The following is a 16,591-nucleotide window of genomic DNA, read 5'->3' as shown; positions in this document are numbered from 1 at the left end:
TCAAGCAATTTATGGCCAATCATTGATTTGAAAATCGGGCCAAGGCAAAAACGTTTTGTGGGACAAACTGTCATTGGGATAGGTCCTTAAGCTGCAGATTCATCAAAAAGTACAAAATTATGCCGGGTGCAGTGGCTCACGCCTGTAATCCTAGCACTTTGGGAGGTCGAAGTGGGCAGATCACAAGAGGTCAGGAGTTCAAGACCAGCCTGGTCAACATGGTGAAACCCCGTCTCTACTAAAAACACAAAAATTAGCCGGGCATGGTGGCACATGCCTATAATCCCAGCTACTTGGGAGGCTAAGGCAGGAGAATTGCTTGAACCTGAGAGGTGGAGGTTGCCGTGAGCCAAGATCACACCACTACACTCCAGCCTGGGCAACAGAGCAAGACTGTCTGAAAAAAAAAAAAAAAAAAGTACAAAATTATATGGTTCTGAAACTTGGATATATGTCTCTTGAGTAGCTGCATTGCAATCTTTTCTTCTTTTTTTTTGAGACAGTCTCACTCTGTCACCCAGGCTGGAGTGTGGTAGCGTGATCTCGGCTCACTGCAAGCTCCACCTCCTGGGTTCACGCCATTCCCCTGCCTCAGTCTCCCGAGTAGCTGGGACTACAGGTGCCCGCCACCACGCCCAGCTAATTTTTTTTGTATTTTTAGTAGAGACGGGGTTTCACTGTTAGCCAGGATGGTCTGGATCTCCTGACCTCGTGATCCGCCCGTCTCAGCCTCCCAAAGTGCTGGGATTACAGGCGTAAGCCACCACGCCCGGCCTGCAATCTTTTCAATTACTAACCCTTGATCAAAATGTAAAGCAGCAAATAGATTAAAAGAAAACAAACAAACCAAGGCATTACTTAAGGTGTTTTTCCGAAAATCCAATTCCTGGACCTAGATGTATAAAAAGCATAAAAACAAAATTATCAACAACTAGGTTAATTGTTAGGTGAAGTAGTCACAGAAAACGTCCCAGGGACAAAAGTTAGGTTTATTTAACATGATGTAGTGGAAACATCACTAGACAGTAAACCAGATAACCTGGATCCCACTCGCATATGACATAACTGGTTATATGTACTTGGCCTCATAGCGATCTACGTTTCTATTTCTGCAAGAAACTTAGAAAACTGGAGGGTTTAGACCAGATGCTTTCTAAGGTTATCTTACAATTTAAACTGTTACAATTTTAAGTCTTCTGAGAAACATTTGTATCAGCCGTAACAGGAATGTTATAATTAGATGGAATGTGAGTTGCTAGGAACACAGGTATGCACATACAACAAAATAGTGGGGATAAAAATAATACCTTCTAGGAATACTTGCAGCCACCATTGTCCAGACTACATTCCTGAAGTGGGAAAACCATTGGTCATAAATTGATCTTCCACTTATACCAGTAAACCTAAAAAATAATAGTTAGCAGTGCTTGTTAAATTTGAGGGCAATGATACACATAATTCTATCTTCTTCATACTGCTATTGCAGACTCTGCTACTCAATTGTGTTCCCTCCCAAATTCATATGTTGAAAGTCCTAAACCTCATCACCTTAGAATATGACCTTATTTGGAGATCAGGTCTTCAAGTTAAAAGGACATTGGGAGGGGCCCTAATCCAATCAATGACTGGAGTCCTTATAAAAACAGGAAATTTGGCCTGGGGCAGTGGCTCATGCCTGTAATCCCAGCACTTTGGGAGACTGAGGCAGGTGGATCACCTGAGGTCAGGAATTTGAGACCAGCCTGGCCAACGTGGTGAAACCCCGTTTCTACTAAAAATACAAAATTAGCCCGGCATGGTGGCTGGCGCCTGTAACCCCAGCTACTTGGGAAGCTGAGGCAGGAGAATCACTTGAACCTGGGAGGCAGAGGTTGCAATGAGCTGAGATTGCGCCACTGTACTCCAGTCTGGGCGACAAGAGTGAAATTCTGTCTCAAAAAATTAAAAAAGAAAAAAAAAGGACATTTGAGGACAGACTTGCACACAGGGAGAACACCATGTGAACATGAGGCTATCCATGTGAACATGAGGCTATCCATCTACAAGCCAAGGACAGACCTGAAACAGATCCTTCCCCCACAACCCTCAGAAGGAACCAACTGCCAATAACTCCATTTTGAATGTCTGGCCTCCACAACTGTGAGACCACAAATTTCTGCTAGGTAGGCAACTCAGTTTGTAGTAATTTGTTATGGCAGCCATACGAACTAATATTGATGCTCATTTATCATTTTATTAATAAACAAAGGTAAGTTATATATTTTCATGCCAGCAACCCCTATCTCCCAGATCTTCCTAACTTTAAATACTTCAGTGGGTTTTCTGTCAACGAACAATTTGACATCAGAAATTTGGGCAAGAGTCAGGCATAGCGGCTCATGCCTATAATCCCAGTGATTTGGAAGGCCAAGGTGGGAGGATTGCTTGAGTCCAGGAGTCTGAGACTGGCCTGGGCAACATAGCGAGATCTCATCTCTGCAAGAAATTTAAAAACTTAGCGGGCATGGTGCCACATGCCTGTAGTCCTAGCTATGCAGGAGGCTGAAGTGGAAGGATTGCTTGAGCCTGGGAGACTACAGCCCGGGAGCTATGATCAACTACTGCACTCCATCCTGGACAACAGAACGAGACCGTCTCTAAGAAAAAAATAATTAACTCTGTGCATGAATTTATGATTCTTCAACAGAAAATGAAACATCAAGTTATGAATGAGTTATGATATAGTTATTTTTTATTGTGTAAGCCCTTATTAGTTCCTCCCTCATCCCATCTTAAAATATTCAACAATAGACAGGGGCTCAAAAAAATTTTTTTTAAAAAAACAGACTGGCATGAAAATCAAATCTTTTCTTCCTGTGATAATAGTGGCTTTCTAGTGTTACTTCTTATTAATGGGAGTATCCGTGGACTCAATTGTATATTGCATTTTAGTTCTGGTCGTGTAATAATTTAATGACTTCATACACAAAAAACTAATCTTGTCTTGAGTTTTAAAAAGTTACTAGCACCCATGGTTAAGGAAGGAAAACTGTAGCTCATTTCTTCAATACATTTGTTTCTTTTCAATTCATGAAATCAGAGAACATGCAAGAAACAGGATGACAGTCACCAAGAGTGGTTAAAACTACAAACTATCACGCAATTGAAAATACCACATTAAAGATATATTTATATACTGAAAATGGAGCAATGCCAATAAAATTTTATAATTTAAAAAAGTTACTTGTTAACGGCAAATTTCATAAGTTGTGTTTACAATCATCCATTTAATCATCTCCAAAAAAAGGATGAATTTATTATTTTAAACTAACATTCTGTAAGTTAAAGAGAATAATCAAGTTGTCTCATGGACTGGAAGGTGACTTATTAATTCCCTTTCATTTCCAAACCTCATCAAGCAGTCACTACATTTATGAGGCAAGTCAGCTGAATGCTTGAAATCTAGATGAATTTTAAGATCTTCAATTTGTCCTGTTGAGTATTCACAATATTGACATAAATAAATCCCTTCAGATAAATGTGAATTTAAATGCTTGCAATATTCTAGCATACTTGAAAAGCCTTTCCCACAGTCATCACAAACATGAGGAAAAATTTTTGTATGTTCAATAGCAACATGCCTGTTGACATTTGTATGAAGTCTACTCCGAAAACCACATACTTGACATACAAAGAAGTTTTTACATTTGTCAAAGGTAATTTTGCTTAAGAGGCTATACTGTCCATGTTCACCATTGTTATACTTATCACTTAACTCTATTAATTTACATGCATGCTCATTTACCACATGGCTATGCAAATCTTCTGGATCATTAGTTTCATGTTCACAGAACTGACACAAATACTGTTCATCACAGCTGTGCTCCTGGAAATGTAGGTAGAGTTCACTGCTTGAGGAGAACTGTACATCACACTGTTCACACCAATAAAGGTGATCACTGAAATGGGTGTCTGCAATGTGCTGGCTGAGGTTCTCAAAAATTACTGTCTTATAATCACAGTATTTACAAATGTAGGGATCCTCTTCATGTAGTTTGGCATGTTCTATCAGAAGCATATTGGTAGAGAAACTTTCCTTGCATACTCGACACACATTTGAATCAGTACGTTTATGCTTCAGGATCATATGCTGCTTCAAGTCAGAAAAATATTTGCTGTTAAACTCACAAAGTTCACATTTATAGAGGCCACTGCTATTAGCTCTCAGTAAAGGCCACTTCTGCTGGGCAGTCACATTCAAAGCTTGGCTCTTGTCAAGAATTTTACAAAGTTTAGCTGGCGGTTCTTCATCAGTTTGGTCTTGGAGACTCTCAGAGGAATTGTTTTCTGTCTCTATATCATAATCCTCAGAAATCGCATGCACTTCTACAGCAATTGGAACATCTTCAGCAGTGTGAACTTCTATAGGACTCTCCTCTTGGGTTTGCTGGTTGACTGATTCAGGTGAGTCACACTCTTCATCACAAATTTCAATATCAGCAGATTTTTCTGAAGAATAAAACAAACCTATTATATGACTATAACTAAATAAGATCTGTTAAATACAACTGGGCAAAAAGAAATTTATTGCATGCACTTTTTTTTTTTAATTCACCAATACAAAATATATTAATGCTATAAATTAGTTCTCCCAACCTGAAGAAAAGGCAGTGTGGTCTAGAATTCTAAGTACAGGACTGGGAACCAGGTAGTTCTGATTTCTGTTTCTGGCCTTGATTCCATCTGCAAATTTTGGCAAGTCGTTTGATGTCTCGATATCAGAATCATCATCTGTAAAAAGGGATTTGGAAGAATACTTATTATTTATAAAATCAAAACATTAATTATAGAACAAAGCATCAATTTTTAAATATGATTTTGAATTCCAACAGGAACTAAGGACTTGGATTTAGTCATAAAAAGAGAAGTTATCTATATACCTCAGACACAGAAAATCTGCTCAAACAAGCAAATGCTTTAGAATTGATGCCCCATTTGGACTAGATTACACTTTTTAAAGCTCCTTAGGATTTCAAGTTTAAATTACTGAGTTTGAATAAGCCTTTATACCCTCAGGCCAGCCCCAGTGTTTCAAAGTTAGCACGGGGAAACTGAAATACAGGTTAATAGTGAAAATTGGGCTTCAACATTTTGCGAGGGACCAAGTTTTGCTCAGTCTGCCAAGGCTGGAGTACTGTGGCATGATCGTGGCTCACTCACTGCAGCCTCAAACTCCTGGGCTCAAGTGATCCTTCAGCCTCAGCCTCCTGAGTAGATAGGACTACAGGCATGCACCACCAAGCCCGGGTAATTCTTGTTTTTTTGAGATGGGGTCTTGTTATGTTGTCCAGGCTGGCCTTGAACTCATCACCTCAAGCGATCCTCCCCCCTTGGCCTCCCAAAGACCTGAGATTACAGGCGTGAGCCACCACACTCAGCCCATCCATCATGTTTTCTTTTTTTTTTTTTTTTTTTTGAGACGGAGTCTCGCTCTGTCACCCAGGCTGGAGTGCAGTGGCGCGATCTCGGCTCACTGCAACCTCCACCTCCCGGGTTCACGCCATTCTCCTGCCTCAGCCTCTCCGAGTAGCTGGGACTACAGGCGCCCGCCACCACGCCCGGCTAATTTTTTGTATTTTTAGTAGAGACGGGGTTTCACTGTGGTCTCGATCTCCTGACCTCGTGATCCGCCTGCCTTGGCCTCCCAAAGTGCTGGGACTACAAGCGTGAGCCACCGTGCCCGGCTATGTTTTCTTAAAATACACTATTTTTTAGAATAGTTTTAGAAATACAGAAAAATCTGAGGATAGTATGGAGAGGTCCCATGTATCCCAGTTTCCCCACTACTAACATCTAACATTAGTGCGGCACATTTGTTACAATTAATGACCAATACTGGTATCTTATTAATAAAGTCAATAAAGTCATCTAAATGCCCTTAGTTTTTAACCTAATGTCCCTTTTCTGTTTCAGGATACCACATTCCATTAAGGTGCCATGCCTCTCTAGGCTATTGTTGGCTGTGGCAGTTTCTCACTCCTTGAGGAATACTAATCAGGTATTCTGTAGGATGCCTTGCTAATGGAATTTGTCTGCTTTCTTTTTTTTTAAATGATTAGGCTGGAATTATGGATTACTGGGAGATAGACCAGAGGTAAACTGCCATTTTCACCACTTCTTATCAAGGGTACAGACTATCAATATGATTTAGGGTTGTTGATGTTGATCTTTTTTTTGAGACGGAGTCTCGCTCTGTCACCCAGGCTGGAGTGCAGTGGCGCAATCTCGGCTCACTGCAAGCTCCGCCTCCCGGATTCACGCCATTCTCCTGCCTCAGCCTCTCCGAGTAGCTGGGACTACAGGCGCCCGCCACCATGCCCGGCTAATTTTTTTTTTTTTTGTATTTTTAGTAGAGACGGGGTTTCACCGTAGTCTCGATCTCCTGACCTCGTGATCCGCCCGCCTCGGCCTCCCAAAGTGCTGGGATTACAAGCGTGAGCCACCGCGCCCGGCGTTGATGTTGATCTTGATCACCTGGCTAAATCTTTATTAGGATTCAACACTATAAAGTTTTTTTTTTTTTTTTTTTTTTTTTTTTTGAGATGGAGTTTCGCTCTTGTTGCCCAGGCTGCAGTGCACGGTGTGATCTCGGCTCACCACAACCTCCGCCTCCCAGGTTCAAGCAATTCTCCTGCCTCAGCCTCCCGAGTAGCTGAGATTACAGGCATGCACCACCATGCCCGGCTAATTTTGTATTTTTAGTAGAGATAGGGTCTCTCCATGTTGAGGCTGGTCTCGAACTCCTGACCTCACGTGATCTGCCCGCCTCAGCCTCCCCAAGTGCTGGGATTACAGGCACGAGCCACTGCGCCCGGCCTAAAGTTGTGCTTTTCCTTTCCATACTTTACCCTTTGTAAGAAGTCACTATGTGCAGTCCATGCTTAAGGAGTGCAGACTTATATTCCACCTCCTAGAGGGAGGAGTAGCTACATAAATAATTTGGAATTTTATTGCTTCTTGGCCTTTTGGCTAAGATGAAGTCTAATAATTTGGAATTTTTCTGCACAGATTTGCCTCATCTCCTCTATTTAATAATTTATAACAGTATAAAATATTTATTTTATACTCTGAGTTATAATTGTCCCCAAATAGTTTTCAGTTTTGGCTGTTGGGAGCTCTTTAAGTTGACGTGTGCTCCTTTGGCATGCCCGTCAAGTGCGTGTGTTTAGGTTTTTTTAAGTACTTTCCTATTTTCCAGCACTACAAAATGCTCCAGGTTCATCTTGTGTATTTCCTGCCCCAGACCTAGAATCAGCCATTTTCCCAAGGAGGCCTAGTTCTTTTTACTAAAGAATGGCATTAGAAACCAAGACCTGGGCACTGAATGTGCTCATGCTCACTGCTTCTGGGTGTCATTTCTTTTAGCCCCTCTCAGCTAACAGAGCAAAAAGTGTGTGTGTGTACAGTACCACATACATATACACACACATATCTACAAGCATTCTGTATGTAGCCATCTGAATCTATAGTAAGCTAAACATGAATTCATACTGATGTCTCTAACTCTACATGTTTTTTGTAATTTATATTTCTGTGCCTGTAACGGGAGCTCAAGGGAACTGGGACAATCTGATTGCAGAAGAAGCTTAAGTGCAAGTTGTAAATTGTTATCATTCACCAATGCTCTAGAACAGAGGAGCCAATAGAAGATCCAACATTGAAAAATACCAAATCACCCTCTGTTCTTTTCTTCCACACTATGTGGTTAGCTGAGTAGAACTGTGTCTAACACCATTCTTAAACTTTCAACAAAAATACTCCCAACTCTGAGTCACTCCTGCATTGCCACCAATTCCTAACCAACTAAAGTGGATTTAGGGCTGAGAGCCGTGGCTCACACCTGCAATCTCAGCACTCCGTGAGGCCAACATGGGAGGACGGCTTGAGGCCAGGAGTTCAAGACCAGCCTGGGCAACACAGCAAGACCCTATCTTTACAAAAAAAATTTAAATTAGCCAGGCATCATGGTGCATGCCTGTAGTCCCACCTACTCAAAAGGCTGAGTGGGAGGATTGCTTTAGCTCAAGAGGTCAAGAATGCAGTGAGCCATAATCCGTGGAGTGAGACATGGCTGCATGGGTGACAGAATGAAGACTGTCTTCCCCTAACCCCACCCCCTTCAAAAAATGGACTTAAGAGAGTGCACTTTTTTATTTATATGTCAGAAATAATGTTAAAAGTTAAAATTACAGCCGGGCACGGTGGCTCAAGCCTGTAATTCCAGCACTTTTGGAGGCCAAGGCGGGCAGATCGTGAGGTCAGGAATTTGAGACCAGCCTGACCAACATGGTGAAACCCCGTCTCTACTAAAAATACAAAAATTAGCTGCCGGGCGCGGTGGCTCACGCTTGTAATCCCAGCACTTTGGGAGGCCAAGGCAGGCGGATCACGAGGTCAGGAGATCGAGACCACAGTGAAACCCCGTCTCTACTAAAAATACAAAAAATTAGCCAGGCGTGGTGGTGGGCGCCTGTAGTCCCACCTACTCGGAGAGGCTGAGGCAGGAGAATGGCGTGAACCCGGGAGGCGGAGCCTGCAGTGAGCCGAGACTGCACCACTGCACTCCAGCCTGGGCGACAGAGCGAGACTCCGTCTCAAGAAAAAAAAAACAGAACAAAAAAAAAAAAAATTAGCTGAGTGTGGTGGCACGCACCTGTAACCCCAGCTACACAGGAGGCTGAGGCAGGAGAATCGCTTGAGCCCGGGAGGTGGAGGTTGCAGTGAGCCAAGATCGTGCTGTTGCACTCCAGCCTGAGCGACAAAGCGAGATTCCATCTCAAAAAAAAAAAAAAGAATAATAAAAATTACTTGCTTTCTTAAAAAAATACAACTTTGTTTTCTTACATTGTAACAAATTTCAAAGACTTGTCTGTTTTGAAATCATCAATCCACATTTTACCCACATTTTCAAGTAAGGAATAAAAAACATAAAAGCAGTTTAAAGAAACATATTTTCGAAAATATTAGATATACCTTTGTTGTCAAAATATTTTAAATCTGGCTGTCTCATAGAACAGACACTGTAACAATGGTCAGAGAAAATTCCATTGAATCCATCTGCAATTCTGCTTATTCCAGAGGAATCTGAACATAAAATGAAAAATATTTCAAGCACAGTAAACATAACACATTTAATGAGAAACTTCCCGTTATCTAACTTACACAAATGTTCTTAATATTAATTATAATATCTGTAATGAAAATATTATATATTTTCAACTTTTAAAGCTTTTATATTTCAGATCCGATACTGACATTGGACTTTGAAAGAACCACAAATTACATACTTTAAAACGTAACAACTTTGAAATACACAAGGATACATTTGTGTGATCAGAATCACACAAAATAAAAATAAATGATAAACACTGTATTAACTGCACAAAACAGTGAAATAAACACCAGGAAGGTGTGCCATGTCATGCAGAGAAAGGTTATTACATAGGGAAAATGGTAAGGACCACTTAGGGCTTCTGAATATAGTCATTTCAAGTCTTGTCTAGGAAGGGCCAGTAAGCAGTATACTAGGCTTAATTTCTTCAGATATGAAGAATGTGTAGCCTGGGTAGACTAATAGGTAAGACTGAGATGGTCCCAAGTAAATGTATGCGAGGTATATTAGAGATGGCCACAAAGACCCCTTTTCTTTTTTTTTGAGACGGAGTCTCGCTCTGTCGCCCAGGCTGGAGTGCAGTGGCGCAATTTCGGCTCACTGCAAGCTCCGCCTCCTGGGTTCACGCCATTCTCCTGCCTCAGCCTCTCCGAGTAGCTGGGACTATAGGCGCCCGCCACCACGCCCGGCTAATTTTTTTGTATTTTTAGTAGAGACGGGGTTTCACCGTGGTCTCGATCTCCTGACCTCTTAATCCGCCCGCCTCGGCCTCCCAAAGTGCTGGGATTACAAGTGTGAGCCACCGCACCTGGCCAAAAGACCCCTTTTCTTATACTGCCAACACAGCACAGCCAACCTCAATGAAAGGATCTAAAGTTACATAGTCATCCAGCCTGGGCAGCATGGTGAAACCCCATCTCTACTTTAAAAATACAAAAAGTTAGCTGGGTGTGGCGGTACATGCCTGTAATCCCAGCTACTTGGGAGGCTGAGGCAGGAGAATCACTTGAACCCAAAAGGCAGAGGTTGCAGTGAGCTGACATCACACCGCTGCACTCCAGCCTGGGCTAGAGTGAGACTCTGTCTCAAAAAAAAAAAAAAAAAAAAAAAAAAAAAAAATTACACATTCAGAATGAAAGTTTACATTTCCGAAAGTAAGAGAGAGGATAAAGTCTTCTTTCCCCAATAATGTAAGATATTTTCTACCAAGGTTGTCATTATTGGGTCTTAAGCACAGCTTAGGAATTAGACATGCAAATCCCAATTATGCTATATAAGTAAATAACCTTGGCTATCTAATTTTAAATATTTATAACCCATTGAGCTGTGAGGAATAAAATAATGTCTGTAAAGTTCTTATGTGTGCCTAGCACATGGTAGACAATAAGGAATATATATTCAGATAATGTATTTAAACCATTCTTTTACCTAAAAATTGACCCAGACATTTAAGTCTTATCTGATCACTTAGGAGAAAATGGATGAGAATATAATTTTGTGGGAATTAATTCATACCCAACTTTAAAATAATTATACACTGACCTGAATAACGAGAAGGGTGTAGAGTCTTCCTTTTTCTTTTTTTAGGATACTCATTCATATCTTTTCAATCTAAAAAATGAAAAAAAATTAACAAATATGTCACAAATAACAACTGTTAATGCCGTTATAAAAATTCTAACTGAAGAATTTATTGGCAATATGAAATATGTGAGTCACTTGAAAATCTACGGTATAAGAAAAATGTTACACGATGCCTCTGTTTGTATTTCAGATTGTTTTCCAATCAGGTTTCAAGGCAGAAACTGATTTCTGTTTTCTTTCTTACGGAGGTTAAAAAGTTCTTTTTCAAATGTTGATATAAATTGTGAGAACTGGATAATTACAATAAACCACATGCTTAAGTCATTTTATTTTGTGTATACATAATAAAGAAACACTGCCTATGGCACCATACTAGGAGTTTTAAAGGCACATTTCCTACCATTGGAAGTATTTTTATGTAGTTTTCAAGCTAAAGGCGGAGACATTTCTTTAAAAAAATATTGTCACAAATATGGAAGCCCCCTGGCTTCCAGAAAAAAGTACTCATCACATAGATCAGAATATAAAATTTTCAAGAAAAAAAATCATTTTCCTATTTATGAGGTCACATTCAACGTTCCACTGAGAACACAACAGGTGCAGCAACCACTGTCCAATTACATTCTCATTAACTGTTACAAAATTAATTAGTTTCAATACAGTCCACTTACTTGGTATAATTCTTACTACTGGAGTGAGGAAAAATGAATTACAGTAAGTTTCTGTAGATGGTAAAAAATGCCTGTAAGTAAAACATGAAAGAAGTTAGTAAGCAAAAATATAGCTCATTTCTGGTACTGAATAATACAATGGCACCAGATCTTTAATCAATTGGAAAGTTATACAGAACTAATTAAGATATATTATTTTGAAAATAATGTACTACACACTAAAAACTGTATATATTGATAAATATGTGATTATATGTAAATTTCCACATTTCTTTGAAATGATTTACCTTCTATAGTTTTTTTTTTGAGACAGTCTCACACCTGACCTATAGTTAAATCTTTTGACACCAAAATAGGAATATGAATCTGAATTAATTTATTCATCCATAAGGAATGCAAGCATAATGAAAGCAAACCAAATTATAAACTTTTTTTTTGTTTTTGAGACTGAGCTTTGCTCTTGTCACCCAGGCTGGAGTGCAATGGCGCAATCTCAGCTTACTGCAACCTCTGCCTCCTGGGTTCAAGCAATTCTCCTGCCTCAGCCTCCCAAGTAGCTGCGATTACAGGCGTGTGGCACCACACCGGGCTAATTTTTCTATTTTTAGCAGAGACGGGGTTTCACCATGTTGGCCAGGCTGGTCTCAAACTCCTGACCTCAGGTGATCCACCCACCTCGGCCTCCCAAAGTGCTGGGATTACAGGCGTGAGTCACCTTGCCTGGCCCAAATTATAAACTTTAAACTGTTACAGCCCTTATAGATTATTTATTTAAGAAATAAAAGTAAAAGTGGCTGGGCACAGTGGCTCACGCGTGTAATTCCAGCACTTTGGGACGCCGAGGCGGGTGGATCACCCCAGGTCAAGAGATCGAGACCAGCCTGGCCAATATGGTGAAATCTCGTCTCTGCTAAAAATACAAAAATCAGCCGGGCGTGATGGTGCGCACCTGCAATCCCAGTTACTCAAGAGGCTGAGGCAGGAGAATCGCTTGAACCTGGGAGGCGGAGGGCTGCAGTGAGCTGACATCATGCCACTGCACTCCAGCCTGGGCAACAGAGCAAGACTCTCAAAAACAAAAAACCAAAACAAAACAAAAAAAGAAAAAAGTAAAAGTGATAATAATAATTTACTGACCACCAATTATGTACCAGGCTGTGAACATACTTTATCTCATGTAATCCTATGTAATCATATGAGATGCAAAATTCACATCACCCTCTCAAAATCATTATTTACTTCCTGTTATTGAGGAAACTGAGGCACAGTAAAGTCAAAGCTAGATACTCAGTAAATGCTGGGATTGGGATTTGAATAAAGGTTTACCGAACTTTATTTATTAATCTATTTATTTATTTGAAACGGAGTCTTGCTCTGTCACCCAGGCTGGAGTGCAGTGGCGCGATCTTGGCTCTTTGCAACCTCTGCCTCCCCAGCTCAAGCGATTCTCCTGCTTCAGCCTCCTGAGTGGCTAGGATTACAGGTGCCCGCCAGCAGGAGGCTGGGATTACAGGTACCCGCCAGCACACCCAGCTAATTTTTGTATTTTTAGTAGAGACGGGGGTTTACTATCTTAGCCAGGCTGGTCTTGAACTCCCGACCTCAAGTGATCCGCCCACCTCAGCCTCCCAAAGTGCTGGGATTACAGGCATGAGGCACCACGCCCGGCCTATAATGCTCTTAACACCAAGGTGATACAGATGACAGGTGTTCTAGTTGAGGTGCACATACTATTTTTGCTGCTTCACTAAGTTCTGGGTATATCAGCACTGAAGTGATATAATACAGCAGGGAATGAGATAGTGCTTTTTCAGTTTATTTTATTTTATTTTTTTGAGACAGAGTCTCGCTCTTTCGCCCAGGCTGGAGTGCAGTGGCGCTACCTTGGCTCACTGCAAGCTCCGCCTCCCGGGTTCACGCTATTCTCCTGCCTCAGCCTCCCAAGTAGCTGGGACTATATAGGTGCCCGGCTAATTTTTTGTATTTTTAGTAGAGACGGGGTTTCACCGTGTTAGCCAGGATAGTCTCGATCTCTGGACCTCGTGATCCGCCCGCCTCAGCCTCCCAAAGTGCTGGGATTACAGGCGTGAGCCACCGCGCCCGGCCTTTTCAGTTTATTAAGCATTTTCCTAACCCTTATTCTATTTCATCTTCAAAATGGTCCCGTGCGGTACATGGAGGGGTTACTATCAAACCCATTTACATTTTTACTGATGTGGAAACAGCCTTAGTGAAAGTTAAGTCAACTAATACGCAGGAGAACCAGAGATGAAAATGCATGTACATCTTGCTTCCAGTTGGGAGAAGGAGAATGGAATAGCCTAAAGAAACAGACAACCATGAAATGTACAGAAATGATACCAATATATAAAATGCCTCACCTCGCCGGGCGCAGTGGTTCACGCCTGTAATCCCAGCACTTTGGCAGGCCGAGGCGGACAGATCACCTGAGGTCGGGAATTCAAGACTAGCCTGAACAACATGGAGAAACCCCGTTTCGATTGAAAATACAAAATTAGCCGGGCGTGGTGGCGCATGCCTGTAATCTCAGCTACTCGGGAGCCTGAGGCATGAGAATCGCTTGAACCCGGGAGGCGGAGGTTGTGGTGACCCGAGATCACATCACTGTCCTCTAGCCTGGGTAACAAGAGAGAAACTCCGTCTCAAAAAAAAAAAAAAAAAAAAAAAAAAAAGAAAGAAAAAAGAATAAAATCAAATGCCTCACCTAACAATGTAAACAATCATTCCTTGAGTAACCATCTCAATTCACTGCATTCAAAAATTAAAAAGAGAAGAGCTGTTAGGATTCATACAGCCCAAAGCTTCACACTTCATGTTCTAAATACTCTAAAAGCATCAGGGAGAACACTGAAAACACTCAGCCGAACATGTTAAGTAGTCTCTTGTTATTTCAGAATGCATCTCAAGTTCTTTGGAACTTAAAGAATAAAAGTAAGAAAAGGAAACCAAGCGTGGTATTAAAATTAACGTTGCAAGCTGGCCTGGATTCAGGCTGTTATGCGAGAGGAGTAGGCACATGGATCAGGAAGGGTTTGACTCCTACTAGGGGCCGAACAATATCCAAATGTCTATCGGACTTCCTTTCAGCACAATGGTGATGCCTACTCAAGACCAAAAAAACTAACCATCCTTCATTTCAGCAAACATTTTTATGTGCCTTTTGTGTGCATAACAGCCTTGAAAAAACTTAGCTTTTTACTCAAGGATGTCAGAAACATTTGCTCACTAGTCTTCTTAGTAGGAAGATTCTGAATCACAAGCAACTTATCACAGAGTCCCCCCTCCCTCTGAAATACAAACGACATATGTAACACGTGTCACTGCAGGAAAATCAGAAAAATGTTCAAAAAAATTTTATATCACCTAGAAACCAACATCTTTCCACCTGTCATTTTTTTTCAACCAACAAGAAAGTCTATGCACAAAATACAATACCTACAACAGGCAGTCAACAATCATCAAATAGATAAACGTTTTAAGAGGCTTTTCATGCAATGTATAGTCTTTCTTCCTAATTGCTATAAGACGTCTTTACAGTAAATAACTCCATTTTTAACGAGTTTAAAAAGAGTTAAGCTTCCTTTTTCATTCTCATTAAAATAAGTATCTGCTTTAAGTTGTAAAAGAATTGAAACAAAACATGTTGCAGGAGAGCCTGAACTAGAATCCACTACATGTCCAACGTGGAGGCAGTCTTTACTGCAATACCACACGGTCACTAAATACTTGATTCGCTATTTTTCAGTCCGGCATAAATCTTTCTCTCTTTGAAAAAAAAAAAAAAAAAAGGCATAAACTGCTTCAAATGACTCGTTTCCCTAGACAGTACTTAAAGACAAAACCAAAAAAAGGGTTTCTAAGCACCGTAACGAATGAGGCGACTCTCGGCTGGAGGCTTTGGGCGCCAGCATCGACGCCTGCTCTCCGCGGATACGACTTGTTGCGCGAGCCCGGGGATTCGCCGCCGGAGGTCACGAAGCCGCCGGGCAGGGCCGCAGCGCCAGCAAGGACCCAGGATCGTCCGGAGCTCGGACGCAGCCAGATAAACGCCCGTCGGAGGCGCAGGGCAGGAGTCCCCGGGACTTAGCCGCCTCCACCCCGGCGCCACGCACCAGCCTGGCCCGGGCCCAGAAGCCGGCGCCGAGGAGACTCCCAAGCCCCGACCCCAAAGGTTCCGTAAAGACAACGGCAGCAGGGGGCCGAGGCGAGCCTGGCCAAGGCGTCCTGCGCAGGGGGTGGAACTGCCTTCGGGATGGGGGAGGGGAACGCCATCCCGCCATATAACGAAGGCAGAGTTTCCGTGTAAAGGGAACTCCGGTCTCTCCCGCCCTCCCCCGTTAGAAGATGCGCCCGCACGCCCGCGTCCCCTGGAGCAGTCCAGCGCCCGGCCCACCCGCTCCTCCCTCACACTCACCAGTCCCCCGAGGCCCGCCTGGCCGGCCCACACAGAGGCGGCGGCGGCCGACAGCGCGGGCGGAGGGGCCGCACGGTCCTTCCCGCGGACGCACGGCGGCGGGCAGCGCTGCTCCGGCCCTAGCGCTCCCGGACGCTGTGCTGGGCCGACCCCTCTCCCTCCCCGCGCGCCCCAGGCCCTGAGCGCCAGGCCCCTGGCCTAGGCTCCGCGGCCGCACTGCCCTGGCCGCCTAGCTCCGCGCCTGCGCCGCGCACCTCAGGGGGCCTGCTGAGAAGGCTGGGAGGTGACGAGGTGAGGTGGGGGCAGGGAGCGGGCTGCGCGTACGCACCGCACACGCGGCCTGGGAGGGACCACCGGCCCGCAGCCCCGGCGGAGGCCTAGCGGCCTGCGCCCCCTGCCGGAGGCCTTGCGCCGCCGCAGTCTTCTTCTGGGCGGGGAAGAGCCCCTCCCGAGCCCCGAGGGCGATCCCACCCTCTAGGATTGCTCTACGCCAGGCAGCCAGCGAACCTACGCCGCCCGCCTCCACCGCCCCCTCGAGCCCCGGGGAAGTGGGAGAAACGTGACGCGCAGCGGCATCTTTCCCACGCTGCTCCTCAAGGGAAAGGACGCGAATGGTCTTGCGCAGGTTAGGCAAGGCAGATGGCATTTCAGACCCCGAAGTGTGCCAGCCGCCTATTGGGGACAAAGAGGCGGAGGACCGCGTCACAGTTTTACTGAGGCCACACCAGAGAACCACCCAGGGCTGGGATG

General features: G+C 43.3%; 1 protein-coding gene across 7 annotated transcripts; it reads right to left on the bottom strand.

The window, feature by feature from the left end:
- Positions 1-970: 970 nt before the first annotated feature.
- Positions 971-16,251, bottom strand: ZNF639 (zinc finger protein 639). 7 transcript variants are annotated; one of them, XM_063621817.1, is made up of 8 exons: positions 15,842-15,971; positions 13,788-13,878; positions 11,407-11,477; positions 10,694-10,762; positions 9,013-9,123; positions 4,636-4,770; positions 3,785-4,488; positions 971-1,403 (listed from the first exon to the last, which is right to left on the bottom strand). In XM_063621817.1, the coding sequence occupies exons 4-8, from the start codon at positions 10,749-10,751 to the stop codon at positions 1,371-1,373; spliced, it is 1,041 nt and encodes a 346-aa protein (XP_063477887.1). In that variant the 5' UTR covers positions 10,752-10,762; positions 11,407-11,477; positions 13,788-13,878; positions 15,842-15,971; the 3' UTR covers positions 971-1,370. The 7 variants fall into 7 exon arrangements, with proteins under 7 accessions (XP_063477887.1, XP_063477884.1, XP_063477883.1 ...); XM_063621814.1 differs by lacking the exons at positions 13,788-13,878; positions 15,842-15,971 and adding exons at positions 14,132-14,175; positions 16,096-16,251 and having other exon boundaries at positions 971-4,488; XM_063621813.1 differs by lacking the exon at positions 13,788-13,878 and adding an exon at positions 14,132-14,175 and having other exon boundaries at positions 971-4,488; positions 15,842-16,210.
- Between the last annotated feature and the right edge of the window lie 340 nt (positions 16,252-16,591).

The sequence above is a fragment of the Symphalangus syndactylus genome, chromosome 17, assembly GCF_028878055.3.
Source record: "Symphalangus syndactylus isolate Jambi chromosome 17, NHGRI_mSymSyn1-v2.1_pri, whole genome shotgun sequence".
NCBI lineage: Eukaryota > Metazoa > Chordata > Mammalia > Primates > Hylobatidae > Symphalangus > Symphalangus syndactylus.
The sequence above is the reverse complement of the archived record's forward strand: the minus strand, read 5'-3'. Positions and strand labels throughout refer to the sequence as shown.

What these genes read in the sequence shown, in the direction of transcription:
- ZNF639 (XM_063621814.1), bottom strand. Translation starts at nt 10,751, where the DNA reads ATGAATGAGTATCCTAAAAAAAGAAAAAGGAAGACTCTACACCCTTCT. An exon ending in ACACCCTTCTCGTTATTCAG is followed by an intron (nt 9,124 to 10,693) that starts GTCAGTGTATAA and finishes TTTTATGTTCAG; the next exon opens with ATTCCTCTGGAATAAGCAGA. An exon ending in AAAATATTTTGACAACAAAG is followed by an intron (nt 4,771 to 9,012) that starts GTATATCTAATA and finishes CCCTTTTTACAG; the next exon opens with ATGATGATTCTGATATCGAG.